Source organism: Lottia gigantea, assembly GCF_000327385.1.
Source record: "Lottia gigantea unplaced genomic scaffold LOTGIsca_148, whole genome shotgun sequence".
Lineage (NCBI taxonomy): Eukaryota > Metazoa > Mollusca > Gastropoda > Lottiidae > Lottia > Lottia gigantea.
Genome location: NW_008707761.1, coordinates 334073 through 360528, shown reverse-complemented (window position 1 = coordinate 360528; position 26456 = coordinate 334073). Strand labels below are relative to the sequence as shown.

The window sequence follows — 26456 nt, the reverse complement described above, 5'->3', positions numbered from 1 at the left end:
CACGATCTCATATTTCATCAGAACACCATTGTACCACCCACTATCTCATAGTTCATCAGAACACCATTGTGCCACCCACCATCTCATAGTTCATCAGAACACCATTGTACCACCCACTATCTCATATTTCATCAGAACAACATTGTACCACCTACTATCTCATAGTTCATCAGAACACCATTGTACCACCCACTATCTCATAGTTCATCAGAACACCATTGTACCACCCTCTATCTCATAGTTCATCAGAACACCATTGTGCCACCCACTATCTCATAGTTCATCAGAACACCATTGTGCCACCCACTATCTCATAGTTCATCAGAACACCATTGTACCATCCACCATCTCATAGTTCATCAGAACACCATTGTACTACCCACCATATCATAGTTCATCAGAACACCATTGTACCACCCACCATCTCATAGTGCATCAGAACACCATTGTACCACCCACCATCTCATAGTTCATCAGAACACCATTGTGCCACCCCCCTATGGACCCTTTATACGACCTCGATATTGAAGTGAGCCCTTTATACGACTTCGATATTAAAGTGAACCCTTTATACGACCTCGATATTGAAGTGAGCCCTTTATACGACCTCGATATTAAAGTGAGCCCTTTATACGACCTCGATATTGAAGTGAGCCCTTTATACGACCTCGATATTGAAGTGGACCCTTTATACGACCTCGATATTAAAAGTGATTATAGAGGTAAAATGAATTTATATATTTTACAATAGACAAACATCTTCATGTTAAAAGAATTTATTAGATTAATATAACAAGCTCAATTTCCAGTACATACAAGACTTTAGAATGAAAAAACGACACCTAGTGTGTCTACAATAAGAAATAAAAACAGTAGAAACAAAGATAATATCAGAAATAATAAAATATGCCAATTTTAGTTACAGTTTGGAATCTTATTAAACTGTCACTACTGGTACAATATAGAGAGGGAAGGGTGTTTAAGGGTTAGGAATTTTAGGTTGTAACATTGCAGTTAAGCAATGTTACGAAAGCACAGACCCAGGCATGTAGGGTTAGAGTTAGGGTTAGGTTAGAGCTAGGTTAGGGTTAGGGTTAGGGTTGGGTTAGGGTTAGGATTGGGTAGAGCTGGGTTAGGGTGGGGTTAGGGAAGTGTGTTGAAGGGTTCGGTAATTTCTCAAAATTCTTCCCTAGCAGATTCTATCTACTATTGTCGAATTTATTTTCATTTCGATTTGAGCTTGTGGTATTTCACTGTACGGAACGTTAAACAAGGTACAGGAATAATATAATAAAAATGATTTACAAGCATCTATTGCCAGACATTGTTTTTTACAATCTTCAAACGTTGTTCCATATGTCCTAGAAAAGGCTGGTTTCAAAAAAAGATAACATCCTTTGTAGTGACCAGAAGCAATATGCACAGACGTGCCACATTTGGTATCGTTCTTACACAATTTTGTACAATTCTTGGAGCTTATTTCAGACCTAATTTTAGAATAACGATTTCTCACATTCGTGCGAAATGCAGCAGTCGTAAAACAATCTGAAATAGACATAAAACTGACATTTAGATTTGTTATATTCAAACAACTTTCTGTGGCTGTTTTTTTTTTACTATAAACTGTCATCATCAATCATAGTGGGTCACTGTACCCTCGTCTGCACAATGTCAAACTATTACGATCTTCAAGATAGGTGGCTATAGTAGTCAAGGTATAAGACGATGTTCATTGTCAAGATGTTGTACTCGTTAACCTCTTGTTTAGCATAAAACGTAGTTTAAAATGAGTCAGAAAAGTCTCTGATATCTCCATAGTCTCAGACTATCCTCTATTAGTACTAGTACTTAGATTTGGAATCTGGAAATGGTCTCGCTAATTTACATTTAAGAACTTTAAGTCCTGTCCCTGTACTTTCGTAACTTTGTCATTAGTACACAGTTGCAACGTTTACTCCCTAAAAGAGAATAGTTCCAAACAAACTAGGCCATGCACAAAATGTCTCCATCCTAAAGATGCGCCTTAGACTATATCATATAATTTCTAGATTATTAATGAAAAATTTTACCTTTTTTTTCTCCATCAACAGCCTTTCTAATGGGTGAAGGAAATCTAGGGCTGAGAATTTGTAGAGAAACAACACACGGTAAAATAATTACCAGCATCAAAATAGAAATGAAAGTCATATTGTCTTCTTGATAGAGTTGTGAGTAGGAAGTTAATTTTATTAGGTTTATATACAAGAGAGGAGACACGTGGTAAGCTAGAATTTCAAAGTGACTGTCTATGGGTTGGAGTTAAAGAGACTAAGAATTTTGTTGACTGTCAAAAGTTTATGTTTTATATTGTGGAAGCACTGTACATCCAATTATAATTCAGATATATAAAATGTGGAGATAAAATTGAAATCTTCAGATCAATCTGAGATTTATAGAATGTAGACAAACTGCCATTTAGTTTTTGCAATTGCAAACCATGCCACGATATGGTACGTATCACGATACAGGGCAACGATATGGTACGTATCACGATACAGAGATACGATATGATACGTATCACGATAGAGGGGTACGATATGGTACGTATCACGATACAGGGGTACGATATGGTACGTATCACGATACAGAGATACGATATGATACGTATCACGATAGAGGGGTACGATATGGTACGCATCACGATACAGGGGTACGATATGGTAGGTATCACGATACAGGGCTACGATATGATACGTATGACGATACAGGTACTACGATTTTATACGAATCACGATACACGGTTACGATATGATATGTATCACTATACACGGGCTCCGAATTGCGACACGACATAGGGCCTACAATACGATACGTATCACTATACACGGGCTCCGAATTGCGACACGACATAGGGCCTACAATACGATACGTATCACGATACAGGGGATCCGAATTGCGACACGACATAGGGCCTACAATACGATACGTATCACGATACAGGGGATCCGAATTGCCACGTATCACGACGCAGAGAAACGATATGATATTTATCTCGATACAAGGGCTACAATACGATACTTATCAAGATACAGGACTACGATACGTTACAAAATCCATCGCATCGCATACCTTGACATAAATAGGCACTGTAACACGAAAGTTAGTAAATGCAATGTTTAGTTTTTATTGTACGCGAGTGAAACTTTTGGAAGAAAGAATGTAAACAATATGGCTACGTGTATAAACCAGGACTATGATTGGCTGTATTTGCGGATGAGACGGATTCGTAAAATTTAAATGCCAAGTACATCGTTGAAGCTATTCTGATAATTATTCACATTTGACAGACATATTCAAATCAATATTTAATAAGAACAGTAGATTTTCAACATTTTATCTCGAATTGAACATTTTTCGACCTACAAAAAAAGCGGAAGGTCCCTTTGAATCCCTCTCCATTCCCGTGCCAGGCTATATGAATATCTCTCCGTTCCCGTGCCAGGCTATATGAATATCTCTCCGTTCCCGTGTCAGGCTATATGAATATCTCTCCGTTCCCGTGACAGGCTATATGAATATCTCTCCGTTCCCGTGCCAGGCTATATGAATATCTCTCCGTTCTCGTGCCAGGCTATATGAATATCTCTCCGTTCTCGTGCAAGGCTATATGAATATCTCTCCGTTCTCGTGTCAGGCTATATGAATATCTCTCCGTTCCCGTGCAAGGCTATATGAATATCTCTCCGTTCCCGTGCCAGGCTATATGAATATCTCACTGAAAGAAGTTAACAACTTTAGAACTATGTAAACATCAATACTTCTCTCTAATCTCTGATATTAAACAATATGATTAAATACGAGAGAAATAATGACCCCTACTATACTCCCTACCCTATCTATAGATCATCAATAGAAGGAGTTCGAGGAGATGTAAGTGGAGATAATTAAGGGTGTAAAGAGTTATATTAAACTGATGTTTATGGTATATCTAGAGATAATAGGCTAAATAAATTAGAATATCAAAGATGGGTTTTACACTTGCTGTCATTGCTTGCTTAAAATTGCATTTACTGTATATTATGGTGAACAGTGGAATGGGGAGTGCTAACGCTTTCTGCTTCATCGTGTCGTATCCATCTTCACAATGTCAAGTTATTACAAATTCGTCTTAACAATGTCAAGCTATTACAAACTTCATCTTCACAATGTCAAGCTATTACAAACTTCGTCTTAACAATGTCAAGCTATTACAAACTTCGTCTTATACCTCGACTGCAATAGTCATCTTTTTGTACCATGGAATGCAGAGATTTGATTGTGACTAATAATGTCAAGGTATAAGACGGAGTTCGTAATAGCTTGATACTGGGAAGATGAGTCAAATTGAACTCTTACACTTTATTAATCAAATCGTGTCATTCCTTAAGGCGTTTCTATTCAAGGCAAAGGCAAAATTGCACAAACCTCTCTCGAACTCTTGACGAGTACGGTCTCCCAATTGTTTGTTTTGCAGTTGGTAAGGTCCCAATTTCAGCTGTCTGCATCCAGGGAACTTAAATCCTACCCGGTAAGGATAGGGCTAGCGACGTGGGGGTCGGGGATACTAAGTTTTAACAAGGTATATTAAGAAGTATAGACTACAAAGAGTACTTGAAGCTCATATCACATATTAATAAAGATATAACTAACAGACTCTTAATCACGCTTAATACTGATAATATTAACCCTCTCTGATAATATTAACCCTTTATATCACACCTGTTTAATGGTTTAATTCAACTCGTCTTTTATTGGCTTCCAATCCTAATATCCGTCTGCTGATCCTATTCCCATTGTTTTTTAGTTTCAAATTTTTATAACTTTTTCTTAAGGTATTGTGATTCGAATTGTAAATTTGGCATAGATCCCCAGAAGACGGCCTGAGATTAATTTGGAGCATTAAGAGAGCCTAATTTTCCCTTCAAAATTGACGTTTCACATGCCTGAGGGATGTAGGCATGGACTCATGACCCCAGGTGCGAGTTGAAAGAAAAGAGAAAATCACCTGTCTTTGATTAGACGGGATAATTTGTTAATTAATTAATCAAAGCTAATTAGATCAGGATCAAACCAGAAAGTTAATTAGATTAATTGCAGGTTCGATGATAATTTCATATCTACACCAGTTATTATTACTACGAATCCTTCTATGGAATATTAGAAACTCAACTTATACATAAATAAGACAATTATTAGGGACAGATACTTCTAGAAACTTTATTACTTTCAACGTTTTGATTTGGTTCTCACATCGTCATCAGGAATATAATGATACTTCTAGAATATTTATTAATTTCAACGATACATCAATTGTAGAGTGATATAGAAATACCACTGTTAAAATAGTGTTCAATACATCAATTGTAGAGTGATATAGAAATACCACTGTTAAAATAGTGCTCAATACATCAATTGTAGAGTGATATAGTAAAACCACTGTTAAAATAGTGTTCAATACATCAATTGTAGAGTGATATAGAAATACCACTGTTAAAATAGTGTTCAATACATCAAATGTAGAGCGATATAGAAATACTACTGTTAAAATAGTGCTCAATATATCAATTATAGAGCGATATAGAAATATCACTGTTAAAATAGTGCTCAATACATCAATTGTAGAGTGATATAGTAATACCACTGTTAAAATAGTCTATATCATATTGCCTTAATGAAGAATGGAGTTTTACGTCCTAGTATTTTTGAGACAGAGACAGGCTTCTAACGGCGACCAAGTATAGACTATAAACCCCTGTATACTACTATAGTTAATGACAATTTATTGAAATTTTACGAGAGGCAATCGTGAGATTTCGATTATGAGAATATTTGAAGAGTAAGTAATAAGCTAGATATTAATATCTCGATAAAAACCAATATACTCCGTGCTTTATCAATAATACCGTGATTTGATTGGTTAACAGGTGGTATATATCATCAATAACTCACAGCTGACAGCCAATCAGATACCGATTATTCAATTCTTATCAATTATAATTTAATATCTTTCTTTTGTCTTTCAATTTCACTTATTAATGAGAAATTAGGAACGAAATCAAAAGTCTTGTTATTTTGCCCAGGTGTGTTTAGAATGTCGTTCAGTTTCTCATAAAAGATTAAAACTCTGGAAGTTTTATTTTGATCTGTTCTCTTGAGGAAAATGTGACCATCTTAAAAAACTGAGAAAATTATTTAAAAAATTATATTTTGTTAAGTTGAATGTTTTAAAACATGCTTTATTGAAAGGGACTGAATATTTGGAGTTATTGTGATGGGAATTGTTTATCGTGACAACGGTGGAAAATAATTCAGAACAAATACAAGATTTAAGATAATCTATCACAAACAAACTGAATTGGAAACAACAGAAAAGTGTGGACAGAAAAGTGACAAATTTCGGGAAAAGTGTGCTTTAAAGAATAGATATATTTAATATATATATTTTTTAATTTGTGTCAAAATTCATTACGAAATCCAGATTTTGAGAGCAGAAAAATCAGTGATGAATATTATTATGATTTATCTTACAAAGATTATTATCATTGACTGGAGACAAAATAACTTTAAACACATCTAATGGGAATCATCATTAAGAGATAAATGTGGACAAAGTTTTGGTTTTTTCTTCATCGATATCGGAAAATGTCTTTTTAAGAATTAAGAGAATTTTTAACGAATAATTATTCAAAATATTTTTATGAATTTGAGATATAACCGAATTGAAAAGAAACTTGTGAAAAATGGATTTAAGTGTTCCGAAATCCGGGTCACATTGTGAGGGTCGAGTTACCCATTCTATAGACAGTATATTAGGCTCTGGTGCGTCTGAACCCCGAGATCAACCTGAATTTATTACAGACTCTGACCACAGTAAATTAAACCATTCTGACAGTGCTAGTAAACCTGACAACCAGATATCAGAGACAGGTAAATTTTAATCAAATAACAAAAAATTAATTTTTAGCAGCAATAGAAATGAAATGAATGGAGTTTTTAATCCTACTCTTCTGTATCTAATTGGACTAACGCCATGCAGTATTCTACGAGGTTTTTTTAAGCATTACTTTTTTCTATCTATTTCCAACTGTCGAGGATCTTCAACGTTACAACAGCAATAGAAATAACGCTAAATGAAATATAAAGTAGATTGTAAGAGCATCATTTTCGTTTGGATTAAAAAATCAGTTGTACATATTTGGGAATGGCATTGGGTATTTTTCATTAGAATTTCATATATCCAACTCTTACGTAAGGTCCAAGTTGTATAAATCTATTTTGTAAATTGAAATCCCACATTCAGAGATACTCCAATCTGCAGCCTGACAATGTAAGTCCGGATTGACATTTATTTAAGCCCCTCCCCTTCTCGAGACCTGGGTAAAGCTTTGAGCATGTCTAGTTCTATATCAAGTTGTTATTAAAGGAATTGTAACGGCCCACGGCCTTTCATCAAACACCTAGTTTTAGTGGAATCGCATGAAACACTGACGTCTGGTTGAAAATTAGAATGGTGTAAATTGATGCTATCAGTGTCCCTAATAGAATTTTTTATTTTGTTGAAACCTCTTTACAATCTCTCTAACGTATTATTGAATATGGAGATATAATGAGATAATATGTTGATTCAGGTGACTTAAAATATACCTTATCTCGTCTGCTGTATTCCCCACCGGAAATGACGTACTGTTGTGAAGGTGACAAGAGCAATTTGGTGAAATTAATTTACCATCTGGGCAAACTCATGTCAACTCTTCACGTAATCTGATACATATAGTTTATCACTTCAATTTAATCTTTATTACTCAAATTGATGTAAAAGAAGTATGTGACCTTGGTCGGTGCTTCTATAAGAGAGTATCTTCTATAACACCTGATACTTTATATCATATACGACAATAGAAACACGTTGAAACGTTGTATGGAACCAGTGATTATAAAGGCCTAATCAGATGAAGTTTATGTCAAAGTTTTAGGTTAGTGAACAGTCCTAATCTAATCGGCAAATTTACCACATCCTTGTTTCGTCTCCGGCTTAAATAGATTGTAAAGAAGTTTTCTAAAAATTTTATGTGTATCTGGACACTGATAGCATTAATTTGAACCACAGACGTCTGATTGAAAATTAGAATGGTGTAAATTGATGCTCTCAGTGTCCCCAATACACATAAAGAATTTAGAAAACCTCTTTACAATCCCTTTAAGTTTCAAACCCTCGAATCTTCAATCATAGAAACAACAAAAGGTCGTCAGTTCGATTAAAGTCAGTTTAAAAAATAATTTACGAGGTTAAATGTCTGATAAAGTTGAAGGTTTTAACTTTGAAGTAAAATATTATTATATTAATAAAGAACTATATAATGATATTAGTCAATATAATAAATCTTATACAGAGACACTTTCAATTGCTTCAAGTTCAAAATACTTTTTCAGTGAAATGTTTGTACTAACGAAATGTACTAGCGAATTGTTTGTACTAACGAAATGTACTAGCGAAATGTTTGTCTACTTAGCGAAATGTTTGTACTGACGAAATGTTTGTACTGACGAAATGTTTGTACTGACGAAATGTACTAGCGAAATGTTTGTACTAGCGAAATGTTTGTACTAGCGAAATGTTTGTACTGACGAAATGTTTGTACTGACGAAATGTACTAGCGAAATGTTTCTGTCCACATGAAACTGCTGTTCGATGGTTGAATACGATATGTTTATAAGGGCATTGAACATTGTTACATGACTTACATGAAATTAGCTTTGAGTGAAAAGCTTACATCGTTAAGACGCTGGGATGACTAATTGATAATATTTTGTATCATTCCTTCTAGGAGATGACTGTTCACCGAAAAAACAACGAAGATTCCGAACTACTTTTACAACAGAACAGCTTCACGACCTGGAGAACGTATTTCTTATCACTCACTACCCGGATGTTAATACGCGAGATGAATTAAGTATTAAAACAGGATTGAGTGAAGAAAGAGTCCAGGTAAAACCGAACTACTTTTTGAATTGTATAATTGATCAGTGTTTATTGGATGTAGTTTGTAATAATTTAATAATGTAAATCTTCAAGTGTAATGATTAAGTACTATAACTACGCTCAAATTGTTAACACCTGGTGCCACTGTGACATAATGTAATCCAAGGACCAGCTGATAGACAGTTGTAATAAAATGGTTGTTTCTTCCTATAAAGATGGGTTTCCTTATTTTTTAGTGTCAAATTTAAGCAAACAATTTGATTAATTGGTGTTCCTTATGAATTATCATGTATTCTTAATCATATCATTATGTTCATTATGTATAATTAAGAGTTTTAACCAATCATAAATATCCATGTATGTTCATTCTGGATAAACAAAAAAAAAAGACTTTTTGACCTTTCTTGATCGGTCACTCATTGGAATTCTGCTGGTAATTCTCTTCTAATTTAGCTAATTATGAATTAATTATGGACATGTGAGACTAACTGGTATTTTTCCAAGTCATTAGAACATCTCTACTTTCTATTCATATAAGTATTAGCATTTTCATTTTCACAAATAAAGGAACCCATCTTTAGTTGCCTGTTTTCTGTACTAATTATTAGTTGCTGTTTTGGTTTTGTGAGTAACGTAGGTTACAGATACTCTTTCTCTTTTATAGATCTGGTTTCAAAACCGAAGAGCAAAATGGCGGAAATATGAACGTCTTGGTAATTTTGGAGGACTTCATGAAATACAAGCTTTGAATTTCGTCCCTGCGCCGAAAACAGTGGTCAAGGTACATCCTTCTGAAGTGAGTATTTGTGAGATGTTATTTTCGGAATCTTTAACATTATCGATAGCAATTAGTTCTTATATTAACATTAACGAACCCACCCCATTCACTTCCGGGTCACGCCCTACAATGAGTACTTGACAGTAATATATGATGATCAGTAACGAAATTGTCTGCTAGGTGATTAGGTGCTGTAGGTTCGAACTCTCCTCAAGGTATGAATAAATCTGATGCCCCGACCAATCCTTTCGAAGTCAGTCTAGGTTTTCAACTCCTTTCACCGAGGAACTACCTGAAGTACTATTCTCTCTTTTCTTTCAGAGTCCGGTTAAAAGAGGAAGATTCTGTGAAACAGAATTACAGAGTTCGTCTCATGATGTATCACCTCCAAGAGTTCTCGCTCCTTCCTTAGCCTTATATTCGCCTTACATAAATCTCCACCCCCTATTTTACCCCTTTAATTTATATCCCCGACCCTGCGGCCGAGAGGAATCCAACGAACCGTCGATTCAACCAAGCACCAGGCGTAAGAGTAGTATAGGAGAATTGCGGGAAAGAGCGCGTGAACATCGACTGAATATTGAAATGAAGTCTCAGTGTACCGATTCTCTGGAATAGCAGCATAAACCATAAATATACTTATTTATTATACAGTTTGTAAATCTACGTTAATAAATATACCAAATAGAGAATATTATCTAGGTGGATTTTGCAAAAGAAATGGCAAATTGACATGGAGCATGAAGTTTCACTCAAAAGTGATAATACCCAGTCACACTAGAGAGACCAGCTACAGAACTTTATGTATTTGAGAGAGAAAAATGTTATTTCTGAAATTACAATGACTCTGTCACAACCAAGGGACTTTTCCAAAAACATTGGCTCAATTAGATGAGTGGGGGTCAGTCAACCATCGAAAATTGCGAACCTTTCCCTTTAATGTGAAAAAAACACTCTTAGATAAGACTTGGCATTTTCCAAAGTATAAGTTTAAAACAGGTAATATCTACACATGGTTAATAGTTAGTTAATTATCTAATCTAGTCATCTGGGGCCTGTTTCACAAACTTTTTACTAAATAACAGACAAGATTTTAAGAAATTAACTAATCTGATTGGCTTTAAAAGCTGGTATTAAAATTGATTTTAGCTTTTGGCCAATCGGATTACTAGAATACTAGAATCATTCTAAATTAAGTTTTTGTGAAACAGGTTGTATCTCAAGTTGACCTATATAGTAGTGGCGGGTGTCGCGCTCGAAGCAGACCATGCTTACTTTTTTTGAAATTCCTGATGGTACTTCTCTTTAGAGGAGACCACTACTATACTACTTTTACTCTCGATTTTACCATACTTTAGACGAGATTTTGATTAGCGGAATTGTCTTGATTGTACGAATTTTTTTTAATTCAGTTTTTATTATTTATGAAAACCTTCTTCATTGATTTATAAAATTTTCAATAAAAGTTTTATTGCCGTTCAAAGTTTCTCTTCTTCCGGTTTCTCATCGCTATTTTCATTTTTATCATCAGAAGTTATCTCCTCTTTGACGGGTTGACTCTCTTCTTTCGGAGGTTTCTCAGTTTTCTAAGGCGCTTTTTCAGACTTTTTCGGACTTCGCTCTGGAGATCTATCTGTGAGTTTCTTTGCTTCTTTTGGTAGTTGCGACTCAAGATACGAACTGTGTGAGGTTTCGGACAACATCTAAAAAAAATCATATTTTCACGTAATAGACGTGATAGTGTATTAAAATGATTTATAAGGTGTTATCGCGAATAGAACTTATTTTCGCTCGTGTTTAGAGAACGTAAAATCTTTCTTTTGTTTCAATGAAAAGATCAATTAAAGTAGCGATAATCCCTTTTCTAGATGGCAGACAGCTCTTGATCACCAATGAACCAAGGTACCAAATACCAAAGTACAAATTACCAAAATACCAAGTACCAAAGTACCCCAAATAACCAAAGTACCAAAGTACCCCAAATAACCAAAGTACCAAGCTGCCAAAGTACCCAGGTACCAAAGTACCGTACCATGGTACCAAAATACTAAAGGATCCAGTACCAAAGTTCTAAATTACGAAGGGAACAAGTACCAGAGTCCCAAGGTAACAAGTAACAAGCTGCCAAGTAGCAAAGTCCCAAGTACCCAAGTACCCAAGTACCAAAGTACCAAAGTACCAAGATGCAAAGTACCTAATTGCTAAAGGACAAATTACAAAATTACCGATTACCAAATTCCATTACCTACCTTACATTTGAGATTGCTGTCCATAGTAAACCCTATCTCTGGTCGGAATGAATGATTGAGTTTACCAGGATATTTAGAAATATTTCGGTAATATATTCGATTATACTGAAATAAAAATTATATTATTTACAGATAAAATAACAGAGGATTTCTTAGTGATTCTAATGGTTCACAAAGAGAACTTTTCATTAGTTTGGATGATCGAAGGTCTTCAAGAAATGTTTATTACTAGTACCATAGCCTGACAAATCTAACCCTACCCGTTACTCGAAGGTGATATGCTTGTTATGTGAGCTGCTCCGATTCATTTTAGGTAGTTTTCAGAAGTTTCGCCAACATAAAAACCAAATTTGGAAACACTTTTGTTGTCGATACCACGCTGAACTATTAACGAGTCTATCAAGACAAAACCATTCTAAAATGTATCTGTTGCCCAAAAACTCAAAAACTTTCAAAAAATGGACTGCACGTACCTGCCATTCGACAGCCCATCTGTTATGATCATAATGTGGTTCCCTGGCGTTGATACGTTTTAATATAGCTAGATTCTCGTAGGTTATTCTTAGTAACTCACGATAGCGTTTAGTTTTGTTTAAACTGAAAGTAGAAAAGAAAAACCCAGATTCAGACATTAACCCTTTTTGTGAAATTGTGTCCTATTTTGAGGGATCATAAGGCCCTTTTTTACAAGATTATTTTTTGAAACAATATTTATTAATGATTAACAATAAATTTACATAGATAACCATGGTTTCAGAAACAAGCCGAAACTTTTACATGTTCCATTAGCATTTTACATTATTTGTTTGTTGTTTGTTAAAGGGCTAAATTGTAAACAGACCTGACTTAATTTATATCCCAATAAAGTTATTATTGATGGTGTACGACGTTTATCACATCTAACCGTTGCTTTCGCAACATGGTATTCTCAATGTCTAAGACGTACACGTTACGTAAATTATATGTGATAAATGTCGTACACCGTTGCTAAATGAACATGATTGAGACGTAGTGTCTCCACCTATAAACAGAATAATCATCAATATACGAATACTTCCTACAGTGACTATGTTACATGTGATATACGTATTACACCGTTGCTATTAGTCCGAAACATCTGCCTCTATTCAAGCTATTTTAACAGGGTATTTTTCGTTTGACTCTGCACCAAAATATCCATCAGTGACTGGAATAGAGACAGGTGTTTCGGTCTACGTTGTTATATAAACGAACATAATGCTTTTTATAATCTGTAACCAAACCAAAAGATTTATCTTACCTTTTTTTGCAATAATCTTTCTTAACATTATCAACTCGACCACCAGTTCTCATAATATACGCCATCTTCTCTAGTAATATACGGTTATCTTTTTCTACTATCGCTAATCTTTCCCCCTCCATCTAGAAAACACGAAGCAAGTTATGTTAATACTAGGAAATAGTCGTGTTTAATAGGCTCCATAAGTGTTATCACGTGAAACATGGGATTTCTCGAGAAAAGTCACTTCAGGTACATCGCCGTAAAACGGAAATTGACGTCAGACGAGACTTACGGAGCCTATTGGTATTGCAGCAAGCATCAAGCCTCTTGCAGTGGCCCTTAGATACACGAGGCAGACTGTACAACAGAAATCACAATAGTTCAGAATGGGTTACCACCTTGTCAGAAATAAAATATAAACAAATGAGCAGTATAAATGTATGCTGTATTTGGACGGCAAAGTTTACCAAATATCTCTGTTTACATCATTAGGCTCTATGATGGCAGAGAAGAAAATTAACAATTATCCACTAAAGGTTTGTCTGATCTGATCTAACCGAGAAAGAATTAATTCCTATTTACAAGGATAACAACTAAGATTAACGAAGATCTTTTCTTCCAGCTGGTCCTTGGTCAAACCTCTTGGCATTGATCTTCATTGGATTATCTGTACCCATTTACAGCTGGGTTGACTGACCACATACGCTTATGATATGCCACTATTATAGAAATAAAATCAAATTTTCTCACTTGTAATTTTTTAGGTTTGATGTGAAGATGCATATAAGTTTTTGGTGGGTGGTTGTCGATCACGGCTTTGGCTGAAACATAGAGAGATAGAAATTACTTTTGGTATTTTCGTTTGTGTTCAACTCGTGTTCAACTAGCCTAAACAATCGATGTCACGAAAATTGGAAATCAACTGAATCCTGTCAAATTTTCCTTTCTGCATAACCCTATCAGGGCCTAGTTTTCAAGATATCAATTTAACTCAGTGATATGTCGTATAAGCTTATGCATACGGTTGCAGAAAAGTAGTACGTAACGTAGATCTAAACCTCTTTTTCATTTGGAAAAATGAAATGAAACGTCCACAAACTAACCTGCCTGGACTTTTCTTCTGTGATATCTGTACACATTTTTATCCCAATTATGTTTAAGGTAAAGATTGTTGGCCGGAGTGATCGGTTGATACGCACGATACATCGCGAAAATTCGGTCAAAAAACTGAAAAAATCTTCTGAAGGAACCTACGCCGCCATTGAAAAATTTCTGACGTTAGATTATCGCCTTGACGTCAAACCATACAAAAATGACGTTGCAATTTTTGTTGAGCTTTTCTTGGAAGCTCGTTGAGTTTTCACATTCAACGTACAGAAGCATTGGGCTAAGGATAACTCAATATGTCAACACGTTTTATAATCTTTGGGCCTAAGCGAAAAACAATTTTAGAGAGGCCATGTTAAGTCTGCGATAGGAGTTAGCTGCGATAGTTACAAGGTTGCTTTCACATAGCGTTTTAGGCCAAATCATTTGAGCACTAAGCTACTTTAACAGTGAAAATAATAAATATTTTGTTATCGCATATGATGGTTTATGAACTATCACCTTACCGATATAATGTGTTTATTTTGAAGTATTTGAAACGCAGCGATTTGATTTGATTGTACACCAGCGAATACAACCAATCATAGCTCTCGATAGACGGAGTGTAAACATTATAACTTATTATATTAGCTCTGATTGGCTATATTCGCTGGTGTACGAACTAATCAAATCGCCGCATTTACAAACTTACACAAACTTCTACAAGGGAGCTGGCTACTGAATTCACAATATCTTGACAATGTGAAGATGGAGCACTTACATCCTGTCACCAGTTGCTCTATTGTTTTAATTGGATCTGATCGCCAGAGAGATCGCTCTGTATGTTAAGTTGAGACCAATGTAACACATTCTTATAATGATAATAACATGATTCAATGTATGGATAACTTATTAACTTTGTCTGAAATTAGAATACCAAGTATGCTTTAAAATATGACTGTACAGGCTGACCCTTCACTAAGCAACCAAGTTCGGTAAGCGGACAATTTTAAGAATTCCCCTGACTACTTGCATTATACAAGCTTGACTGTACTTCGACTGCATCCCTGGCTAAGCGATTCCAAAAGGTATAGAATAGTTGCTATGCCTTTGGTTGAACAAACAATGACAGAGGCACGATGGGACATTTCTTGTTTGAATGGAAGGGTGAGAGCATAGAGGAAGGTGTGAGAGGGGGGGGGGGGCTACTTTAATGAACCAATTGACGTCAATTGTCTGGAAATCATAATTAATCCAATACAAGATACACACCGTTATGTAATTATCCCCGAGTTAATATAACTGGATTATTTATATGGATTATAGATTTGATTATGATAAATATGATACATATACCTTTTTGATATACAGGACGCTATGGGTTAAAATATGACCACCGTTGTAATTTTCCGTTCCAAATTATTAGATTTAAACCTCCAGCGTCTTTATGATTGAGAGGAACTAGGTAGTCAAGGTTTTGGAAACTAAGGGAATGAAATCTCAGACTAGAGAGTATAAATAAGAAAAATAAGTTGTAAAAATCAGTTGAGGATTTGGTCTTCATTCAGTCAACTAACCAACTAGAAGAGAGAAAATTTGACAGTTTTTAACTTGTTTTGTATCAGAAGGAATTACTTCAGTTCTATACTAGTAAGTCTAAAAATTTACTCTTTCAAATTATCCTACTACTCTGAAACCAATAACCACTGACGTCACCTTTCATTCATATACCGTCTTCATTTACATATTAGGTGCAGAAAAGTAGGACGTAAAACTCCATTCATTTCATTTCATTTTTATTTATATAGCATTTTCCTGCATACTTCGAAAGAGCTGAGATATCTGATTGGATACGGAATCTGTACAAGCAATACAGTTCCAGTAACCTAAAATCTCGTCCGAAGAATAATAAAATCAACATAATATAGTAGTGAACTCCTCAAACGAGAAGAAGACTACCATCGAGTGTTTCGAAAAGAATAAGCATGATTGAATTTCGCGACATCCGTCACTTCCATTACGGTCTCTCTTTCTCAATGATCTCTTTAAATGTTTCCACTCTTGTCTATTTTTAGAAATGGCATTCTCCGACATCGCTCGAACACCAAGAACTCCAATGAGTCCTATGATGTCCAAGGTTCTTCCTTACGTCAGCGACAAGACTTCAAGTCGCCATCTTGGAAGATCTCTGGACATGGGCCATGCTAAAGCTTATTACAATCCTGCCAAGTAAGTAAGATTGGATTACAGTTTCATTAATTAATCAGATTAATTAATTAACGATTTATCATTTCTACAATTGAGCCTTGTAATAGGATCACAATACTTCTGAAGACTATTTGAATACATTCAAGACTAAAATCACCCCCCCCCCCCCCCACTGTCCCTGTAAGTTCACTCTTATATTGCATTATATCGCAAGACGCTTCTACAACTCTTGAATATGGAGGCTGTTTTCGCTTAATATACTGTGTTATCACAAACTACCGCTCTTGTTGGTTTTAACTTTTTAAACATCAAATGGGAGCCAACGTATTCTTAATCAAATTTTAACCCCAATCTTCTTTTTATTTCAGTAAATCTGTGTATAACAGATATTCAGTTGGTGATTGGGGCCAGTCTAACAATTCTCACTTTAATCTCTCGTCTAAAGAAAGATCGTATGGAGAACGATTGAGAGCTGACGCCTGGAGAGCCATTCAGGAGACTGATTCTAGAACTAGAAACAGGCAGAATGAAGTCACCAAACGATTAGGTAGGTTATTCATAGATCTGTCGTTTGGAGTTTACGACGGCTAGACTAGCTACTTCGTCAAGATATTTTAAATTCATCTTGACTCCTTGTAGAAATCTCCATTTATTATTAAGATTTATGGATTGTTATCAGGAAGTGAAAGCCGACACCGAACCTGAAGCACTGGCACAGGCACCAGGGAGAGTGTCTGTCTGCCCTGGGAATGTGTGCCGCAAGTTCCAATGAGGAACGAAGCTATACTGATATCATTTTGCCATTTTCAGGTGAACGAGTGACTGATATCGCCTTCTGGAAGAGTGAATTAAACACTGAAATCAACCAAATGGCGACTGAAATAGAAAATCTAAAAGAATATCGTCGAGTTTTAGAGAAAGCATTAGGTGATACTGCCAACCCATTACATGTAGCTGAAGAATGTTTGATGCATCGTGAAAAACGACGAGGTATTGATTTGGTTAATGATGATGTGGAGAAATCTCTTATTAAGGTAATTCAATATTTATCATTCAAACACATCGGTCGTGACATCAGGGGGTGAAATCCGACACCAGATCGACTCTCGGAACCACTGGCACAGGCATTAGGAAGAGTGGCCGTCTTTCTTAGAAACGGTTCCACAAATTCGTATCTGCTTTGCGATGGAAACTGTGTTTGATAACTCTATCGGAACTTTCAGGCAAGCATACAACCTTCGTTTCTAAAATGAGTTTCATTGGCGAATATAACTGGTATCCGCGAGTAACAATATCTTACAATGAGTTTTAAAAGTTTCTGTTCTGTATTTTACCTAACAGGAGGTACAGTTGATTAAACATTGTCAAGGAAAGATGAAACGTGTTTTAGATAAAGCCATGGCTCAACTCAAGTAAGTATACAGCATTAAATGAGCTTATAATAAATATTCCTTCTGTTTTCATTGTACTTCATCAGTATACACACTGTTATAATAAACCGTTAAATGTTCCTTCTGTTTTCATAGTACTTCATCAGTATACACACTGTAAAAATAAACCGTTAAATGTTCGTTCTGTTTTCATTGTACTTCATCAGTATACACACTGTTAAAATAAACCGTTAAATGTTCGTTCTGTTTTCATTGTACTTCATCAGTATACACACTGTAAAAATAAACCGTTAAATGTTCGTTCTGTTTCCAGAGTAAACCGAGCAGCCCAACATGCTCTAGAAGTCGACTGTAAAGATAAACACCACGCTCAACATCTTGATGACAGAATGCAACAATTAAGAAATTCTTCAGCTGGTATCGGATATTTCCCCAGTATTGAAAACGTTGATAATACGTAAGTGAACTTAAGTTTCTTAGTTTTCAAATACCAGATTCTACATTCATAAGACTTGTACAATCGGATACTAATAGTATAGAGTTTACTAGCCGTTGGCTTCTGGGGACCGCTTGTAGTCCCTGATCCCCCTCCCCCATTGACCGCAGCCAGCTGGAATCAGTCTTTGCTTTATTTTTCAGAATCACCATCCCTGAATCGTGGGCGAGATATACTCACGAGAATGTCATCAGATCTCAGAAAGAACGAGCAGCTTCAGAAAAACTCCGAGGTGAAATTGACAGCTGTATGAGATCCTGTGCCAATGAAATGTGGAGTATCTTTAACGCTGTTAATAATAATTTTAATATGAGAATCCATGATACTTCAGACGCTAGAAATAAACTTCAAGCTCATCTACAAAGAGTAAGTTAACAGAAACCCCAGATTTGGAAGAACTTCCGTTAATTGAGTTTAGGACAATTCATGACGCACAAATATTACTACCACAAATATGATACAAAAAAGTACATAAAACATTCAATTGGTGTTTAGTTTGATGTCAACTACCAACCAATCTAATTCATATCTTTAAATATTTCAGACGATGCAAGAAATCTTCGACATGGAAAGAAACATCCATCTGTTAAGAAAAGCCATTCAAGATAAAGAAAATCCAATGAAAGTGGCTCAAACTCGACTTGATGAAAGGACAAGAAGAATCCATGTTGAAGTCTGCCACGATCCTGTCATGAAAACGTAAGTTGACGATTCTTGATATACCTTGCAGTGAGCAGTGAGAGAAAATTGACAGGAGAACAAAGCATAAAATCTTTAGCATGAAATATCTGGATCTATTTATATGATTTACAATGGACCAGATACTTTAGAAACCTGTATGAATGATAAGAGGAGCACTGTGTAAACCGTAAGAGAACAGTAAGGTTTCCTCGATAGTAAGAAAGACTATTAGTGTAAGAAATGGTGCGTATTATATTCACAATTACACGGTATCTTGGTTTATAAGTCTCTCTCTTTATCTGTCTCTCATATCAAACCGTTATCGCTCTCTCTACCTGTCTCTCATATCAAACCGTTATCGCTCTCTCTACCTGTCTCTCATACCAAACCGCTATCTCTCTCTATCTGTCTCTCATACCAAACCGCTATCTCTCTCTTTATCTGTCTCTCTCTTTATCTGTCTCTCTCTTTATCTGTCTCTCTCTTTATCTGTCTCTCATATCAAACCGCCATCTCTCTCTCTGTCTCTCATACCAAACCACTATCTCTCGCTTTATCTGTCTCTCATACCAAACCACTATCTCTCTCTTTATCTGTCTCTCTCTTTATCTGTCTCTCATATCAAACCGCTATCTCTCTCTCTGTCTCTCATACCAAACCACTATCTCTCTCTTTATCTGTCTCTCTCTTTATCTGTCTCTCATATCAAACCGCTATCTCTCTCTCTGTCTCTCATACCAAACCACTATCTCTCTCTTTATCTGTCTCTCTCTTTATCTGTCTCTCATATCAAACCGCTATCTCTCTCTTTATCTGTCTCTCTCTTTATCTGTCTCTCTCTCTATCTGTCTCTCATATCAAACCGCTATCTATCTTTTTATCTGTCTCTCTCTTTATCTGTATCTCTCTTTATCTGTCTCTCTCTTTATCTGTCTCTCATACCAAACCGCTATCTCTCTCTTTATCTGTCTCTCTCTTTATCTGTCTCTCTCTTTATCTGTCTCTCATATCAAACCGCTATCTCTCTCTCTGTCTCTCATACCAAACTGCTATCCCTCTCTCTATCTGTCTCTCATACCAAACCACTATCTCTCTCTTTATCTGTCTCTCTCTTTATCTGTCTCTCATATCAAACCGCTATCCCTCTCTTTATCTGTCTCTCATACCAAACCGCTGTCTCTTCTTTATCTGTCTCTCATACCAAACCACTATCTCTTTATCTGTCTCTCATACCAAACTGCTATCCCTCTCTCTATCTGTCTCTCATACCAAACCACTATCTCTCTCTCTATCTGTCTCTCATACCAAACCGTTATCTCTCTATCTGTCTCTCATACCAAACCGTTATCTCTCTCTCTATCTGTCTCTCATACCAAACCGCTATCTCTCTTTCTCTATCTGTCTCTCATACCAAACCGCTATCTCTCTTTCTCTATCTGTCTCTCATACCAAACCGCTATCTCTCTCTCTATCTGTCTCTCATACCAAACCACTATCTCTCTATCTGTCTCTCATACCAAACCACTATCTCTCTGTCTCTCATACAAAACCACTATCTCTCTCTCTATCTGTCTCTCATACCAAACCGCTATCTCTCTCTCTATCTGTCTCTCATACCAAACCACTATCTCTTTATCTGTCTCTCATATCAAACCGCTATCTCTCTCTCTATCTGTCTCTCATACCAAACCGCCGTCTCTCTCTCTATCTTTCTCCCATACCAAACTGCTATCTCTCTATCTGTCTCTCATACCAAACTGTATTATCTGTTTCAGATTAAAACATGAAGTTAATGATATCAGAGAATCTATCGCTATTTTAAAGAAGAGTCTCAGAGAATCTGAATTAAGTTTAGCTAGGTTGATGAAAACTAAAGCTGTTTTAGAAAATGATATTGGGGTGAAGGAGAATTCCCTGAAATTAGATTCTCAGCTGTGTATGGGAATGAGGAAAGGTTTCCCCATGGATCCTAAAGTTGGTCCAATCTTCCAGATGCCAACTTGTTAAATAATTTACAACTTTTATTATTACTATTTATTTAATATTTTATTTTCATACAACTCGACATCTATCTGTAAAGCTGGATTCAGATCGCTCTAGTAGTAGCTGGTAATTACAATTTTCGTCAAATCAAAATTTCCTTTCGTCTCTTTTTGTTTAAAGAAATTTTGGTTGGAATATATATGACATTATAGTTCGGTTTTTATTTGTATAAAAAATGATGCTTGTATTTCTTAATAATGATATGAAATCTTTTCAACAAATAAATCTATATATATACTTATATAAGCTAGTTTATTACAATGCTCCAATAAGATATAACACCCACAGCTTCATTCAGATAGGAAAATACAGCCAAATCAACAGTCTAGAGCTCTAGTCAAACATGACTGGTAAATACAGCCAAATCAACAGTCTAAAGCTCTAGTCAAACAAGACTGGTAAATACAGCCAAATCAGCAGTCTAGAGCTCTAGTCAAACATGACTGGTAAATACAGCCAAATCAGCAGTCAAGAGCTCTAGTCAAACAAGACTGGTAAATACAGCCAAATCAACAGTCTAAAGCTCTAGTCAAACATGACTGGTAAATACAGCCAAATCAGCAGTCTAGAGCTCTAGTCAAACAAGACTGGTAAATACAGCCAAATCAACAGTCTAGAGCTCTAGTAAAACATGACTGGTAAATACAGCCAAATCAACAGTCTAGAGCTCTAGTCAACCTTGACTGGTAAATACAGCCAAATCAACAGTCTAGAGCTCTAGTCAGACATGACTGGTAAATACAGTCAAATCAACAGTCTAGAGCTCTAGTCAGACATGACTGGTAAATACAGCCAAATCAACAGTCTAGAGCTCTAGTCAGACATGACTGGTAAATACAGTCAAATCAACAGTCTAGAGCTCTAGTCAGACATGACTGGTAAACACAGTCAAATCAACAGTCTAGAGCTCTAGTCAGACATGACTGGTAAATACAGTTAAATCAACAGTCTAGAGCTCTAGTCAGACATGACTGGTAAATACAGCCAAATCAACAGTCTAAAACTCTAGTCAGACATGACTGGTAAATACAGCCTAATCAACAATCCTGGTCGACCAAATGCTTCAATTCACTAAGATGGAGTCTGGCTGTCAAGTAACATGTATCTGCATATGGATTTTTAGATGACTGGATTCAGAGAATGATTTACTACAAACACCACAATTAAAGGGTTTCTCTCCACTATGTAACCTCATATGTTTATTTAGATTACTACTTTGTGAGAAATATTTACTACAAACATCACATTTAAAAGGTTTCTCTCCAGTATGAGTTCTCATGTGTTTATCCAGTTCACTGACACAGTAACAGACCTTCTCACATATACTACATTGAAATATATTGGTAGGATTGTGAGTCTTTATATGTTTCTTTAAAACTTGTAAATTCTTAAATGATTTACTACAAACATCACATGTAAAGGCTTTATCAATTGTTGTATGTAAATCTATATGATCTTTAAGAAGTTTGGAATGAGTAAAAGATTTACCACAGACACCACAACCATAAACTCTCTGTTTAGAATGGGTAACAGTATGAAGATGTATCAGAGAAGTTAAGTTAAAAGATTTTTCACAAACATCATCCTTAATAGTCTTTAAAAAACTATGATGAATGTTCAAATGTCTCTTTAAATTTCTTAACTGAGAAAATTGTCTACTACAAACATCACATATAAAAGGTTTTTCTCCAGTATGTATTTGTATATGTCTATTAAAGTTACCAGATTGTGCAAAAGTCTTTCTACAAACATCACATTTATATGGTTTCTGTCCAGTATGTGTTCTCATGTGTTTACTAAGTTCACTCGTCCATGAGAAAAGTTTAAGACATAATTCACATTGGTAGAAGTTTTTATCTGAATGATATTTTGAATGTTCTTTTAATCTAATAAGATTTGTAAAAGATTCACTACAAACATCACAATTATGAACTGCCTTCCCTTTCCCAGTATGAGTAGTAATATGTTTCTTTAAATCACTAGTCCTGGCAAAAGATTTACCACAAACATCACAAATATAAGGTTTCTCTCCAGTGTGGATCATCATATGAACTTTGATATCACTGGCCCAAGTAAAAGATCTACGACAGACATCACAACTATAAGCTTTCTCTCCAGTATGAATTAACATGTGACTCTGTAGTCTAGAAGCAGCTGAGAGTAATTTACCACAAACACCACAAGGAAATCGCTTCTCTCCATTGGTCACATGAGTTTTTCTATGATCCTTCATAGCACCTGATCGTTTATAAGACTTACCACAGACATCACATTTGAATGGTTTCTCTCTAGAATGAGACATCAAGTGATTCTGTAAATGACTACTCTGAATAAATGATCTACTACAAACATCACATTTAAAAGGTTTCTCTCCAGTATGTTTCCTTTTATGAATTTTGAGTGAACTTGGTTTAGTAAAATATTTACTACAGACATCACATTGAAGTTTTACGACTGGAAGTTTTACTGGTTGTTTTGGAACTGTTATAAAAGGCAGTGTTTGATTATGGTAGATGTTATTGATTGTTTTATTCTGTTGTCTGCTTTGTTGTGAATTCATTATGTTAACTGTTCTATTTTTACCTGAAACAACAAGAATTTAAAGACACCTGTAATTAAAACGTTTAGAACTTTATATAGGTTAAATTACAACTCATCATCAGATTTCCAAACTGGCTACTTGGCCAATAGAAATTATTGTGTATATTTAAGTAGTATAGTTTATTTATAGAGCATGTATTGTTTAATCTTATCTAAGTACTGAATATTTTACCTACTATACTTTTATACTATAAACATTATTATACACTAGGATTCATATTCAAAATAGACTATCATTTATAGAGATATTTCAATCTATATAAAATACAGTGTACTCTGTGATATCTGACAACTGTAGACTATCATTTATAGAGATATTTCAATCTATATAAAATACAGTGTACTCTGTGATATCTGACAACTGTAGACTATCATTTATAGACATATTTCAATCTATATCAAATACAGTGTACTCTGTGATATCTGACAACTGTAGACTATCATTTATAGAGATATTTCAATCTATATAAAATACAGTGTACTCTGTGACATCTGACAACTGTAGACTATCATTTATAGAGATATTTCAATCTATATAAAATACAGTGTACTCTGTCATATTTGACAACTGTAGACTATCATTTATAGAGATATTTCAATCTATATCAAATACAGTGTACTCTGTGATATCTGACAACTGTAGACTATCATATATAGAGATATTTCAATCTATATAAAATACAGTGTACTCTGTGATATCTGACAACTGTAGACTATCATTTTTAGAGATATTTCAATCTATATAAAATACAGTGTACTCTGTGATATCTGACAACTGTAGACTATCATTTATAGAGATATTTCAATCTATATCAAATACAGTGTACTCTGTCATATTTGACAACTGTAGACTATCATTTATAGAGATATTTCAATCTATATCAAATACAGTGTACTCTGTGATATCTGATAACTGTAGACTATCATTTTTAGAGATATTTCAATCTATATAGAATACAGTGTACTCTGTGATATCTGACAACTGTAGACTATCATTTATAGAGATATTTCAATCTATATAGAATACAGTGTACTCTGTGATATCTGACAACTGTAGACTATCATTTATAGAGATATTTCAATCTATATCAAATACAGTGTACTCTGTGATATCTGACAACTGTAGACTATCATTTATAGAGATATTTCAATCTATATAGAATACAGTGTACTCTGTGATATCTGACAACTGTAGACTATCATTTATAGAGATATTTCAATCTATATCAAATACAGTGTACTCTGTCATATTTGACAACTGTAGACTATCATTTATAGAGATATTTCAATCTATATCAAATACAGTGTACTCTGTGATATCTGACAACTGTACACTATCATTTTTAGAGATATTTCAATCTATATAAAATACAGTGTACTCTGTGATATCTGACAACTGTAGACTATCATTTATAGAGATATTTCAATCTATATAAAATACAGTGTACTCTGTGATATCTGACAACTGTAGACTATCATTTATAGAGATATTTCAATCTATATAAAATACAGTGTACTCTGTGATATTCGACAACTGAGAATTCCGACATTCTGCATAATCCAACATCATTTTCTGTTCCCGATTGATTTCTTTCTTAGGCTAGTTTAAAAAACTAAATCGCATGAAAACAAAAGATCGCTGAGCTAAATTATGCTGATGAATTGATAGAAACTGAAAACTATGTGGTGGGACAGTAGAAGTACAAGCGTGTATTGTGAAACATTATTGTCTATGCAAGTTGAAAAGTTTTTGAATTTTTTCGATATTTTTCAAGCGAATTGGAATATCAGCCTCAAAATAGTACTGTTAGTTTTAGAATATCTTTGCTTTGATAAAAATATAATATTTTGTAAGTTTACATTGAAAAGAAACACATTTCTCTCCTAGAAATTTCAACCCCAAAAAGTCACAAAATTTGGCTGTAAATTGTCCTCTGTAAAAACAAATTTTGAAGACATAATGTGTGCTTATGTTTATATTTTTTATCAACGCAAAGACATTCTAAGAGTAACAGTACAATTTGGAGGTTGCTATTCCAATTCTCATAAAAATAATGGGAAAAATTCAAAAACTTATTACTTTGCTCAGACAATAAGCCCACTGAAATACTGCAATGGAATTTTTATCTTATTTTTTTTGCTTGATATTTTCTTACGAAATTGCTCCTTTCTTTTTCTCATTCGCAGGAGACACATTCACAGCCCAACAGACTCAGAATCAGTCTTGACCTCTTTCATTATAACGACTTCAATATATTTGTTGAGATTATGCATGAAATAAACCTTACATTCAACTCACAACGTTTTTATGATTAGAATTTTAAATTTATTAAAGTCCATTACGAGCATGATTGAACGGGTCGTTTCGTACCAAATATGACCATTTTCGTACCAACAATAAACTTGATTATATTATAGGCCAACCATAGAGTATTCTAATAATGGTTTTATTTTATTTGAATATAAAAGATAAAACAATTGGAGGTATCCATTGATATTTTTGATCATGCTAATAAAAAATTTCTATGCAAGGGACTGAACAAATAACTTTAGAGCCTACTGACCACAAGTAAATTTACTTTCTATCACCAAATAAAATGAGTTTTACGTCCTACTATTCTGCACTATTCTATGTGGGCTAATGGAAATGGGCAACGCCATGTG

At 34.9% G+C, this 26456-nt stretch overlaps 3 protein-coding genes and 1 pseudogene across 4 annotated transcripts; 2 read left to right on the top strand and 2 right to left on the bottom strand.

Moving 5' to 3' along the window:
- Window positions 1-6758: 6758 nt before the first annotated feature.
- LOTGIDRAFT_173086 (hypothetical protein) lies at window positions 6759-10394 on the top strand (the record flags this gene model as incomplete). The annotated part of the gene is made up of 4 exons (XM_009050269.1): window positions 6759-6945; window positions 8844-9004; window positions 9663-9794; window positions 10098-10394. 4 exons carry the CDS (start codon window positions 6759-6761, stop codon window positions 10392-10394), a joined length of 777 nt encoding a protein of 258 aa, XP_009048517.1.
- A 104-nt stretch (window positions 10395-10498) lies between these two features.
- LOTGIDRAFT_173085 lies at window positions 10499-14558 on the bottom strand (annotated as a pseudogene). The gene is made up of 6 exons: window positions 14390-14558; window positions 14037-14107; window positions 13305-13426; window positions 12499-12622; window positions 12026-12130; window positions 10499-11479 (listed from the first exon to the last, which is right to left on the bottom strand). Coding segments are annotated over exons 1-6 (750 nt in total).
- A 1365-nt stretch (window positions 14559-15923) lies between these two features.
- On the top strand, window positions 15924-21437 carry LOTGIDRAFT_205198 (hypothetical protein). The gene is made up of 9 exons (XM_009050268.1): window positions 15924-16022; window positions 16448-16601; window positions 16949-17127; window positions 17391-17614; window positions 17922-17992; window positions 18285-18428; window positions 18611-18833; window positions 19012-19166; window positions 20924-21437. The coding sequence occupies exons 2-9, from the start codon at window positions 16450-16452 to the stop codon at window positions 21153-21155; spliced, it is 1380 nt and encodes a 459-aa protein (XP_009048516.1). The 5' UTR covers window positions 15924-16022; window positions 16448-16449; the 3' UTR covers window positions 21156-21437.
- An 844-nt stretch (window positions 21438-22281) lies between these two features.
- Window positions 22282-26102, bottom strand: LOTGIDRAFT_225709 (hypothetical protein; the record flags this gene model as incomplete). Its single annotated transcript, XM_009050267.1, has 2 exons — window positions 26081-26102; window positions 22282-23774 (listed from the first exon to the last, which is right to left on the bottom strand). The coding sequence occupies exon 2, from the start codon at window positions 23749-23751 to the stop codon at window positions 22282-22284; it is 1470 nt and encodes a 489-aa protein (XP_009048515.1). The 5' UTR covers window positions 23752-23774; window positions 26081-26102.
- Between the last annotated feature and the right edge of the window lie 354 nt (window positions 26103-26456).

Excerpts from the sequence above, each read along its gene's own strand:
- LOTGIDRAFT_205198 (XM_009050268.1), top strand. The coding sequence starts at position 16,450 with ATGGCATTCTCCGACATCGCTCGAACACCAAGAACTCCAATGAGTCCT. Across the intron at positions 16,602-16,948 it reads GCTTATTACAATCCTGCCAA|TAAATCTGTGTATAACAGAT; the intron begins GTAAGTAAGATT and ends TTTTTATTTCAG. Across the intron at positions 17,993-18,284 it reads AAAGCCATGGCTCAACTCAA|AGTAAACCGAGCAGCCCAAC; the intron begins GTAAGTATACAG and ends TTCTGTTTCCAG.